This window comes from Canis aureus, chromosome 16 (assembly GCF_053574225.1).
Source record: "Canis aureus isolate CA01 chromosome 16, VMU_Caureus_v.1.0, whole genome shotgun sequence".
Taxonomy (NCBI): Eukaryota; Metazoa; Chordata; class Mammalia; order Carnivora; family Canidae; genus Canis; species Canis aureus.
The window spans coordinates 27339150-27351481 of NC_135626.1; the positions used below are offsets into that span (position 1 = coordinate 27339150).

Genomic DNA, 12332 nt, shown 5'->3' on the forward strand with positions numbered 1-12332 from the left:
AAAAGGAAAAAAGTATTACTGTTTTGTCTGTTCTGTGTTCCATTCCTATTGCCTTTTTACTGCTTCTTGTAACTCGGATGGAGCTCTGGATCATTTTGACTGACTCTCAATAATTTGGCTCTGTCTCCTTGGCCACAGCACATGGACCATAACACTGTGAACATGAGGAGAGGTCTCCTGAAATCTTCAGCTGAATGGATGGTGTACTTTGATGTTGCCAGATGTTGTTTATGTGTAGAAGGTGTGTCTGAGGACAGAGCTAACATAAATGAAACTGGACCAAGAAAAAGAGATAGAGACTAATTACGGTGTAAGCAACTGAAATTAGTCATGTCTGAAGACCTAGAATCTCTAGACTTTTTTGTTAGAAGAACCAAATTCTTTTTTTTTTTAAGAACCAAAGTATCTAAAAAAAATTTTTTTTAACTATCTTGAGATGGATTTCTAGCACTTATAACTGAGTTTAGACTTATTGTAGACTACTGAATTGAACAGTAAAAATTATGTAAATATCTAAAAATTTAACTTGTTTTTACCCATCCAGCACTCTTTCTTCCCTTGGAAAACTGCATCTCCCTTATTTTACATTGTTCTGACTGGGTTCTCAAAAACAGGACCCATTTCCCCTTTATTCTCATGGGGAGGTATATGCCCTAGGTCTGGCCCATTATAATAGCCCATCTCTTTGTCCACAGGGAATAGCTCAAGGATGGACACATGACCCATGCTGGGCCAATCAGTGTCTTTATCTAGAACTTTCCCTTGAAGCTTAAAGGGAAGATTGCCTTTTTTTTTTTTTTTCTTTTTTTTTACCTTTGGGTCAATGTGCAGGCAGGATATGAATGAGTTGTCAGTGATCATGTTCCCTGCCATAAGGACAAAATCCATCTACACTGGAAGAGGGTAAGACCCAAAAGAAGCAGAACTATGGAATGAATAAAAAAGAGTCCCTTTTGTGCCCCTGGATCTAATAATGTTTAACCACAGATCCACCACTATTATAGACAGTTCATGATAAAATAAATCTGTTGTGGTTTTTTTTCCTCTTAAGCTAGTATAAACTACTTTCTGTTACAATCTAAAAAGTCTGAACATGATATTCTAGTTCTGCACAGTTTAATATGGTAGCCACTAGCCACATAGAGCTATTAAAATTCAAATTAAATAAGACTAAAAATTCAGTCCCTGAGTTGGACGAGGCACATTTTCTAAGTGTTCAACAGTCACATGTGGTTATTGGCTATTGTAACTGACAGTGCAAATACAGAACATTTCTAGCACTACACTTCATTTAAACAGTGCTATTTTAGTTAAGTAAAAAAATTGTTAGCTTGTTAAGTGTGGAAAAAATAATTTGGCAGTCAAAAGAATTGCTACAGACAAAGAATTACTCACACTCAGGTAAAATGTTTGCAAAAATCAACTTAGAAAAAAGTCAAACAGATAAAACTAACTTTGGAGCATTATACAATAAGGATAATACTGCATCTAATAGTGGGACAAACAAGGAAATTAAAGTTATACTAATAACTAAGAAAAAAAGCATGCTAAAGTAATGTGAAGATATTTACATTAGATGCCTCAGCCAGCATAGAATGTAGAAAATCAGTTGAGGAAAGAAGTTTGTCCCCAGTATTGTTCTGGGCAGAAGTTAACCACCTGTGAAATACTACAAAAACGGAAATAGGAAAACAAGAGTGATAGGCAAGGAGTATGCCAGAGGATGTGTTAGGTAATAGAATGAGTGAAGTTACCTCTATAAATGTGCTAGAACTTGAAAACTGATCATTCTGATCAACTTTAGATTATCAGATTATGTATTTTCCATTTAAAGGCTACTTTTAAGTAAGCAGGATAGATAATAACCCTTTGGTTAATAAATTTTTATATTATTTCTTTATATTTATTTTTTAATGTAGCTTGTGGCACATCAAAGCACCTTAAAAAAAAAACAATTATTTCAGTAAAATTATGAACCATAAAGCAAGAAGGGGCAGCCCCGGTGGCTCAGCGGTTTAGCGCAGGCTTCAGCCCAGGGTATGATCCTGGAGTCCTGGGATTGAGTCCCACATTGGGTTCCCAGCATGGAGCCTGCTTCTCCCTCTGCCTGTGTCTCTGCCTCTCTGTGTGTGTGTGTCTCTCATGAATAAATAAAAAGCAAGAGGGCTAAAATCTGTATTCCCCTGAAAGTTGGTAGTCTGTCTTTCTCTAGCATTTAAAGAAAAGTAAGCATGAGTTCTGAGCAGGGGAATTGGACACCCCCCCCCCCAAAAAAAAAGAAAGGAACAACTATGGGCCTAATCTGAGTCAAGTTTTTATAGTACTATATATTAGCCTATAAACTTCACATTTAAGGTAAACTTCACATTTGAGGCAGAGTCTCAAGTTAATTGTGATATAAACTGAACACAGTGGCACCTAGGTGGCTCAGTGGTTGACCGTCTGCCTTTGGCTCTGGTTGTAATCTCGCTGTCCTGGTATGGAGTCCTGCATCAGGCTCCCTATAGAAGTCTGCTTCTCCCTCTGCCTATGTCTCTGCCTTTCTCTCTGTGTCTCTCCTGAATAAATAAATAAAATCTTAAAAAACAAACAAACAAAAAACACCTATGGGCAGCCCCTGTGGTGCAGCGGTTTAGCGCCGCCTGCAGCCCAGGGTGTGATCCTGGAGACCCCAGATCAAGTCCCACATAAGGTTCCCTGCATGGAGCCTGCTTCTTCCTCTGCCTGTGTCTCTGCCTCTCTCTCTCTGTCTCTCATGAATAAATAAATAAAATATTAAAAAAAAAAACCTGGGGGATCCCTGGGTGGCGCAGCGGTTTAGCGCCTGCCTTTGGCCCAGGGCGCGATCCTGGAGACCCGGGATCGAATCCCACATCAGGCTCCCAGTGCATGGGCCTGCTTCTCCCTCTGCCTGTGTCTCTGTCTCTCTCTCTCTCTCTCTGTGTGACTATCATAAATAAATGAAAAAAAATTAAAAAAAAAAAAAAACCTGAATGCAATATGAACAAAAATTATTTTTCTAGGTGTCTGAAACTTGAGAGTACATGGCATTGCTGTTAAGGCATTTGGAGAGGCTTGTTAGGGGTGCCTGGATAGCTCAGTCGGGAGAGCATGAGACTCTTGATCCCAGGGTCATGACTTCTAGTCCCATGTTGGGCATGGATCCTACTTAATTAAAAAAAAGAGAGAGAGACTCTTTAGATGGAGAGGCAGTAAGGTACAGCTGAACATTGGCCTGGTTAGAAGGAGACCTAGTTTCAAGTCCTAGCTCTGTCATTTATTTGTTGTATGACCTTAATCAAGTTAATTTACATCTGGGTGTAAAATGGGTGGTTCAGTGGGTTAGTGTCTGCCTTCAGCTTAGGTCACAATCTGAGGGTCTTGGGATCAAGCCCTGTGTTGGGCTCCCTGCACAGCAGGGAATCTGCTTCTTCCTTCCCTCTGCCCTTCCCCACTGCTTGTGCTCTGTCTTGTGTATACACTCTATTTCTCTCTCTCAAATAAATAAATAAAATCTTTTTAAAAGAAAGTTAATTTACATCCGTAGGCCTCAGTTTCCTTATCTAAAACACAAGGAGATATGGAATTACATGGCCTCAAAGGTCACTGCCTATTCAAAAGTTTTATGGCTTTATGACAAAGGTATATAAATAAAAACTTAAAAAAAAAAAAAAGGGTGACCCCTGGGTGGCTCAGTGGTTGGGTGTCTGCCTTCGGCTCAGGTCTTGATCCCAGGATCTGGGATCAAGTCCCGCATCGAGCTCCCTGTGAGGAGCCTGCTTCTCCCTCTGCCTATGTCTCTGCCTCTCTCTCAGTCTGTGTCTCTCATGAATAAATAAATAAAAATAAAAGAAATTAAATAAATTTTTAAAAAAGAAAGGAAGGTATAAACCTTAGAAAAAAATGAAAACATTTTATTCCTCCAAGGATCTTTTATTTTTTTGTGAGGCTTTGGCTTTGCTCTACAAGAGGAAAAATTAAACAAGAACAACAACAAAAAAATAAAACCCCCAAAGAACAACAACAACAAAAAACCCTTCACTTATGAAATGAAATATTTTTAATCTTCACAAATCTGCAATTGACACAAATATTATAATAGCTTGGCAAATATAATCCTGTTAATCATAAAAAATGAAAAAAATGTTTCTGCAAACCAATACAGCTTAATGATACTTACCTGGAAAGTAAAATCAAGAAAACTTCAGATCTAAACATCCTTTAGAAATAGCTAATTTAAACAATTTTCTGATTTTTATTTGGCTTTCTTAAGTCTTCCAGTCAAGGAGAAATTATATTGGCCGATTTTAAGTCTAGTTCACAGAGCAGTTACAGTTCTTTAGATCCTTGACATTTAACTAAGGTTTTAACTATATGCAAACCATACCACATCAAGGACCACACCATGTAGCATCTTGTAGTTCTACTGGGCTACGTTTGGATGATTCAAAACATGAGGCTGAATTGTGATTGTGGGACCCTATACTGGCTCAGCAACCTTTATCACCATGTTCCATTGTAACAAAGCTAACAAATGGGGCCAAGGAACACGTTCCTTTGTGAGAAATATTCCCTCAAAAGGGAGAAAACTGCTATGCTAGTGATTAAAAAGTGACAATGACCAGGAAATGGGTGGTTCATCTGAGTAACAGAATTCTCTCTAATAATTTAAGATAGGGAACAGTGAAATGATATAAACTCACGTGTTATAGAATCAGTAAGGATCTGAAAGGTGTCCTTCTAATGTCTTTTCATTTATTTTACTTATGATGGATTTTACTACAAGTTATAGTAATCTTCTAGAATTTGAAGCTTTAGAAATGCAAAGTAGCCCCAATAATGTCTAGGTTTCTTGTAATTAGTATTTAGGCTTAAATTAACTGTACATAAATTTAAATAGAATGAGCCAGTTAAATCTCTAGCCTTCATCTCAGGGTCAAGATTTCAGATTTGTAGGTCTGCAAGAGTAAGTATTGAGGGCAGTACTTTTAGCTGGAACTTCCTATCACATAAAAACACACATGTATATCTAATTCTCAGTGTAAATGAATACACTTTAATGTAAATGTATAAGCTGCAAATGGGAAATATTACCTCTTTGAAATGTGACATCCAGTTTGCCAAGGTAAGGTGGAAGTTCCTTTAAAAGATATGATTGAAAAAAGTTAACTCCCCAAAATTTAAAAGCATTTTAGTGTCTTACAGTAAGACAAAGATATGCTTCTTCAAAAAATAAAAGAATAAAAACATTAACTATGATTACCTATGTTTGCATAGGGCTCTCTTTGGCAGAACATCCCAAACAGCAAATTAATTATATAACTACTTTCACATCTTACAAGAAAAAAAAATTTGCACTAATATGGACCTTTCTAATAATAATATATAAATACTTCCATAGACAAGCATCAAGAATAGACAATTTCTAAAAATGACTAACAATCATCCAGAAAAAAATCTTTAAACTCACAAATAATCAAATAAATGCTAACTAAAATTTAAATTTAGGGAATTTTTGTTTTAATACCCAATAATGGTAAGGGTATGGCAAAATGGGAATTCCTCAAATATCACATTTTAGAATTAAAAAAAATTTTACTATATTTTATTTTTTAATAATCTCTGTGAGCAACATGGGGCTTGAACTCATAACCCTGAGATCAAGAGTCACATGCTAAAAAAAATAAAATAAAATAAAATAAAAAAATAAAAAGAGTCACATGTTCTACCTACTGAGCCAGCCAGATGCCCCAGAGTTTTAGAACTCTTAAACACTTTTAGAAAGCAAGCTGGCAATTACAACTTTCAATGTATATTAAGATGCTATCATACTCCTAATCTTTTACCAAATAATTTCCCTGATGGGGGTTTACTTAGGGAAATAATTTTAAAAACAGAGATAACTTGCTTGCTTTGGTCACATATATATACTAAACTATGAGATAACTTTATTAGATACTTTTAATATATTTATATGCGTGTCTTCATAAATATATGCTTATATCTTTTTTTTTATTTATGATAGGCACACAGTGAGAGAGAGAGGCAGAGACACAGGCAGAGAGAGAAGCAGGCTCCATGCACCGGGAGCCCGATGTGGGATTCGATCCTGGGTCTCCAGGATCATGCCCTGGGCCAAAGGCAGGCGCCAAACCGCTGCGCCACCCAGGGATCCATATGCTTATATCTTTTAAAAACTCTATATAAGGGATGCCCGGGGGTGGGGATGCCAGGGAGGCAATGCCTGGGGGGGATCCCTGGGTGGCTCCGCGGTTTAGCGCCTGCCTTTGGCCCAGGGCGTGATCCTGGAGTCCCGGGATCGAGTACCCCATATGGCTTCCTGCATGGAGCCTGCTTCTCCCTCTGCCTGTGTCTCTGCCTCTGTCTCTGTCTCTCTCTCTCTGTGTCTCTCATGAATAAATTTCTTTTAAAACTATATATATATATATATATATATATATAAAAGAATTTGGGGCAGCCCCGGTGGCCCAGCGGTTTAGCACCACCTTCAGCCCAGGGCGTGATCCTGGAGACACGGGATAGAGTCCCACACTGGGCTCCCTGCATGGAGCCTGCTTCTCCGTCTGCCTGTGTCTCTGCCTCTCTCTCTGTGTGTTTCTCGTGAATAAATAAATAAAATCTTTAAAAAAGAAAAGAAAAGAAAAATAAGCATGGAATCTGAAAAGGCTAAATCTCATACAATTCCAACTATAGACATTCTGGAAAAAGTAAAAGCGTGGAGAAAATAAAAAGATCAGTGGTTGCCAGGGGCTGGAGGGCAGCAAGGATGAAAAGGCAGAACACGGAGGGTTTTTAGGCAGTGAACCTATTATGCACAACACTATGACAGCTGATACCTCATTATACATTTTTTTTTCATCATTATACATTAAAAACAACATGCCATTATATGTTCAAGCCCATAGAATGTACAACATTAAGAATAAATTCTAATATCAGCTATGGATTTTGAGGTGATAATGATGTGTCAATATAGGTTCACAGATTTTATCAAATGCACCCCTCTGGTGCAGGATGTTGGTGGGGGAGGGGGCGGCTGTACCTGTGGAGGGTCAGAAGCTATGTGGAACTCTATACTTTCTGCTCAACTTTGCTATGACCTAGTAACCACTCTAAAAGTTGAAGTCTATTAAAAAAATTAAAAGCAGGGGCACCTGGGTGGCTCAGTTGGTCAAGGGTCTGATGCATGGTTTCAGCACAGGTCATGATCTCAGGGTCCTGGGATCAAGCCCCACATTGGGCTCTACAGGGAGTCTCCTTGAGGATTTTCTCTCTCTCTCCCTTTCTGCTCTCTCACTGTCTCTTGCATGCTCTCTCTCTTGTATTCTCTCTCTCACTGTCTCTCTCAAAAATAAATAAATCTTTAAAAAAAAAAAGCATGGAAAAATGTGTATCATGCCATAATGTTAAAGTGTTCAAAAACAATATATATATAATATCGAGTAGGATCACAACTATGCAAAAAACATACAGGGTACACATAAAGATAGAATTCTGTTAACATAGCTTTTCTTTAGGTGGTAAAGTAAAGCATTATTTTCCATCCATTTACCAGTCTTTACTATAATGGCATGTAAACTACTAAAATCAGGTTTCCTATACTTAAAGACTAAAATTAATTCATATATTTAATCTGAATCAAATAAATTGTAGCATACATCAAACAGGAAGCAAGTTGAACTCCAGTCATTTTATATTTGAAGACTTTGGTAATTTTGTTAAAATATTTATAAAAGTAAGTCTCCAAAGATGTATCCACAGATTTCTGTAGTGAGTATAAATCCTCACTGAAAGTTAGAATAGTTTTTAAAATTTTCTTTGGCATTCATTATTTTTAAAAATCTTATAGGCCCAAATATGTACTAGATATTAGTTTATTATACATTTTTACTTACACAGTACTTTAGATCAGAGATGTTTACATTGACCCCAGTTGATCTCTTTAGATTCTCATCATGTGACACTACAACTTGTTCATCTTTTGTGATATGGCAGTCCAGTTCCAGCATATCAGTTCCAATTGTAACTGCACTGAAGAAATGCAAGAAGAATAATGACATTCTGAAAGTTAAGTAAACTTAATTTACATTATATGCGTTAAATGTAAAAATCAGGAGTTACAAATAGCAAAAAATCTCATAACACTGATACTTCTCTATACTGTCATCTATTATAATATATTGATGTGAAAATATTCTAAACAGAATAAGAGAATCATGTTGCCCCTTTCCATAACCAGCTATCCATATTTCTGTCAACCCAATATAATAGAAAAAATACTGGATCAGAATTTAAAAAAGGTCTGGATACCAATTCCCACTTTGCTATGAACTTACTGTGTAACTATGGGCAAGTAAATGTCTTTCTCTAGGCCCACATTTTCACATCTAAAAAATGGTAGGATTAAAGAACAAGAAAATGGTGCCAATCTTTGTCACTTTAATTCAACATAGGATTAGAAATTCCAGCCAGAGCAGTTAAGCAAGAAAAAAAGGGAGCTGGGAATCCAAATTGGAAAAGAAGAAGTAAAATTATCTCTGTTCACAGATGACATGATCTTGTATGTAGAAATCTTAAAGACTCTACCCACAAATAAAACTGCAAGAACTGGGATCCCTGGGTGGCTCAGCGGTTTGGCGCCTGCCTTTGGCTCAGGGCGCGATCCTGGAGACCCGGGATCAAGTCCCACGTCAGGCTCCCGGTGCATGGAGCCTGCTTCTCCCTCTGCCTGTGTCTCTGCCTCTCTCTCTCTGTGTGACTATCATAAATAAATAAAAATAAAAAAAAAACCTGCAAGAACTAATAAACTCACTAAAGCAGCAGAATATAAAAAATCAACACAGAGGGGCACCTGGATGGCTCAGTTGGCTGAGCTGGGTTCATGGTTTCGGGGTCCTGGGTTCAAGCCCTGCATTGGACTACCTGTTCAGTGGGGAGTCTGCTTCTCCCTGTCTCTCTACCCTGCTTGTGCTCTTTCTTTCTCAAATAAAATCTTAAAAAAGTCAACACACATAAATCAGTTACAATTCTATATATTACCAATGAATGATGTAAAAAGGGAAATAATAAAATCATAAAACAATCCACTTAAAATAGCATCAAAAAGAATAAAAAATTGGGTGCCTGTATGGTTCAGTCAGTCAAGTGTCTGACTTTTGATTTTGGTTCAGGTCATGATCCCAGGGTGGTGAGATCAAGCTTCCTCTGCCCCTCCCCTCCCTAAAACAAAAACAAAAACAAAAACAAAATAACTTAGGAATTAACTTAGCCAAGGAAGTAACAAACTTGTACAATGAAAACTATAGAACATTGATGAAAGAAATTAAAGGAGACATACATAAATGGTCCCATGTTCATGGCTTACAACACTTAATATTATTAAGCTACACTGATCTACACATTCAATGCAATTCTTATCAAAATCCCAATGATTTTGCAAAATGTTTTTTACAAAAATAGAAAATTCCATCCTAGGAATGTCTGGGTGGCTCAGCGGTTGAGCATCTGCCTTTGGCTCAGGGTGTGATCCCAGGGTCCTGGGATCGAGTCCCACATTGGGCTCCCTGTGAGGAGCCTGCTTCTCCCTCTGCCTGTGTCTCTGCCTCTCTCTCTCTCCCTCTCTGTGTCTCTCATGAATAAATAAATAAAATCTTTAAAAATAAATAAATAACTAAATAAGAAAAGAAAAAGAAAATTCCATCCTAAAATGCCTGAAGGGCAGTTGGCTGGCTCATTCAGAAGACCATGTGACTTGAATTTGGGTTTGTGAGTTTGAGCCCCATATTGGGTATAGAGATTACTTAAAAAAAAAAAAAAAAAACTATAAAATGTATGTGAAATCTTAAGGAAACCCGAAGAGTCAAAACAATCTTGAAAAAGAACAACTAAGTAGGAAGATTCATACTTCCTAATTTCAATACTTACTATAAAGCTACCACATATCAAAGAAATATGGTGTTGGCATAAAGACAGACATATAAATCAATGAAATAGAATATAAATCAATGAAATAGAATATAAATCAATGAAATAGAATAGAGAATCCAGAAATAAACCCTCTCATATACTATGTCAAATGATTTTCAACCATTCAATGGGGAAAGGACAATCTTTTCAACAAATGGTGCTGAGGAAACCAGATATCCAGATGTAGACGAATTAAGTTGGATTCTTACCTAACACCATATCAAAAAATAAACTAAAAATTGATCAAAGACCTAACCATAACATCTAAACTGAAAAAAAACTCTTAGAAGGCAACATATGAGAGAAGCTTCATCACACTGGATTTGGCAATTATTTCTTGGCTATGACACCAAAAACACAGGCAACAAAAGAAAAAAAAGACAAATTGTATTTCATCAAAATTAAAAGCTTTTGTGCATCAAGGGACATTAACAAAGTAAAAAGGCAATCCACAGAACAGGAGAAAATACATGCAAATCATCATGTGATAAAGGATTAATATCCACAGTATATAAAGAACCCCTAAAACTTAACAACAAAATAATCTGACAACAAAATAAGGAAACAAACAACAAAATAAGGAAAGGACTTGAATAGATGTTTCTCCGAAGAAGACATGACAAGAAGCACATGGAAAGATGATCAATATCACTAATCATTAGGGAAATCCAGTCAAACACAGTAAGAGGGGCACCTGACTGCTCAGCTGGAAGAGATGTGTGTGACTCTTGATCTTGGGGTTGTGAGTCTGAGCCCTACACTGGATATAGAGACTACAATAAATAAATAAATAAACAAACAAACAAACAAACAAACAAATAAATAAATAAATGGCAGCCTGGGTGGCTCAGTGGTTTGGCGCTGCCTTCAGCCCAGGACCTGATCCTGGAGACCTGGGATCGAGTCTCACATCAGGCTCCCTGCATGGAGTCTACTTCTCCCTCTGCCTCTCTCTCTCTCTCTCTCTCTCTCTCTCTCTCTCTGTCTCTCATGAATAAATAAATAAAAATCTGGGCAGCCCTGGTGGCTCAGCGGTTTAGTGCCACCTTCGGTCCAGGGCATGATCCTGGAGACCCGGGATCAGGTCCCACGTTGGGCTCCCTGCATGGAGCCTGCTCCTCCCTCTGCCTGTGTGTCTGCCTCTCTCTCCCTCTGTATGTCTTTCATGAATGAATAAATAAAATCTTTATAAATAAATAAATATATACATCTTAAACAAATAAAAATAAATAAGTAAACAAACAAAGAAAACCACAGAAGACACTATTTCATACTCATTGGGGTGATTATTCTAAAAAAAACAAAAAGAAGAAGAAGAAGAAGGAAAGAAAAGAGAAAAAGAAAAAGTATTGGCCAGAATGTGGAGATACTGGAACCCTTGTATATTGTTGGCAGGAATATAAAATGGCAGTTCCTCAAGAAAATTAAATATATGGGGCACCTGGGTGGCTCAGTGGTTGAGCATCTGCCTTTGGCTCAGGGTGTGATCCCAGGGGCCTGGGATGGAGTCCTATATCAGGCTCCCTGAGGAGTCTGCCTACGTCTCTGCCTATGTCTCTGCCTCTGTGTGTGTCTCTCATGAATAAATAAATATAATCTTAAAAAAAAAAAAAAAAAAAGAGGGCAGCCCGGGTGGCTCAGCGGTTTAGTGCCGCCTTCAGCTCAGGGTGTGTGATCCTGGAGACCCGGGATCAAGTCCCATGTCGGGCTCTCTGCGTGGAGCCTGTTTCTCCCTCTGCCTGTGTCTCTGCCTCTGTATGTGTGTGTGTGTGTCTCTCTCTCTCATGAATAAATAAATAAAACCTTAAAAAAATAAAAATAAAATTAAACATAGATTTACCATATGACCCAGCAATTCCATTTCTGGGTACACACAGAAAAGATCCGAATGCAGAGACTTAAAGAAACATGTACACAAGAATGTTCATAGAAGCATTATTTATAACAGTCAAAAGTAGAAGCAACTTAATTGCCTATCAATTAATGAATGGATAAATAAAATGTGGCATATACCTACAAATATTATTCAGTCTTAAAAAGGAAGGGAATTCTGGGGAGCCTACATGGCTCAGTTGGTAAGAGTATGTGACTCTTGATCTCAGGGCTGTAAGTTCGAGGTCTACGTTCGGTGGAGAGATTACTTAAAAATAAAAAAATCTTGAGGCACCCCGGGGGCTCAGTCAGTTAAGTGTCTGCCTTCAGCTCAGGTCATGATCCCAGGATCCTGGTATCGGGCCCTGCATCGGGCTCCCTTGCTTTTTCCCTTTCCCATTTGTGCTCTGGCTCTCTGACTCTCTCTCTCAAATAAATAAATAAAATCTTTAAAAAAAAATCTTTAAAAAAAA

The 12332-nt window shown here is 37.7% G+C and overlaps 1 protein-coding gene across 4 annotated transcripts in view; it reads right to left on the minus strand.

Moving 5' to 3' along the window:
* The window catches only part of GDPD1 (glycerophosphodiester phosphodiesterase domain containing 1), a 54184-nt gene that overhangs the window by 15540 nt on the left and 26312 nt on the right, over positions 1–12332 (minus strand). For all 4 annotated transcript variants that reach the window (XR_013354301.1, XM_077852456.1, XM_077852455.1 and 1 more), the window contains exons 3-4: positions 7917–8052; positions 5095–5140 (exon numbers count right to left, since the gene is read on the minus strand). Coding sequence is in view for 3 of the 4 variants with exons in the window: in XM_077852456.1 (XP_077708582.1) it covers positions 5095–5140; positions 7917–8052 (182 nt within the window). In the remaining variant the exon portion in view is untranslated. The remainder of the gene's footprint in view (positions 1–5094; positions 5141–7916; positions 8053–12332) is intronic.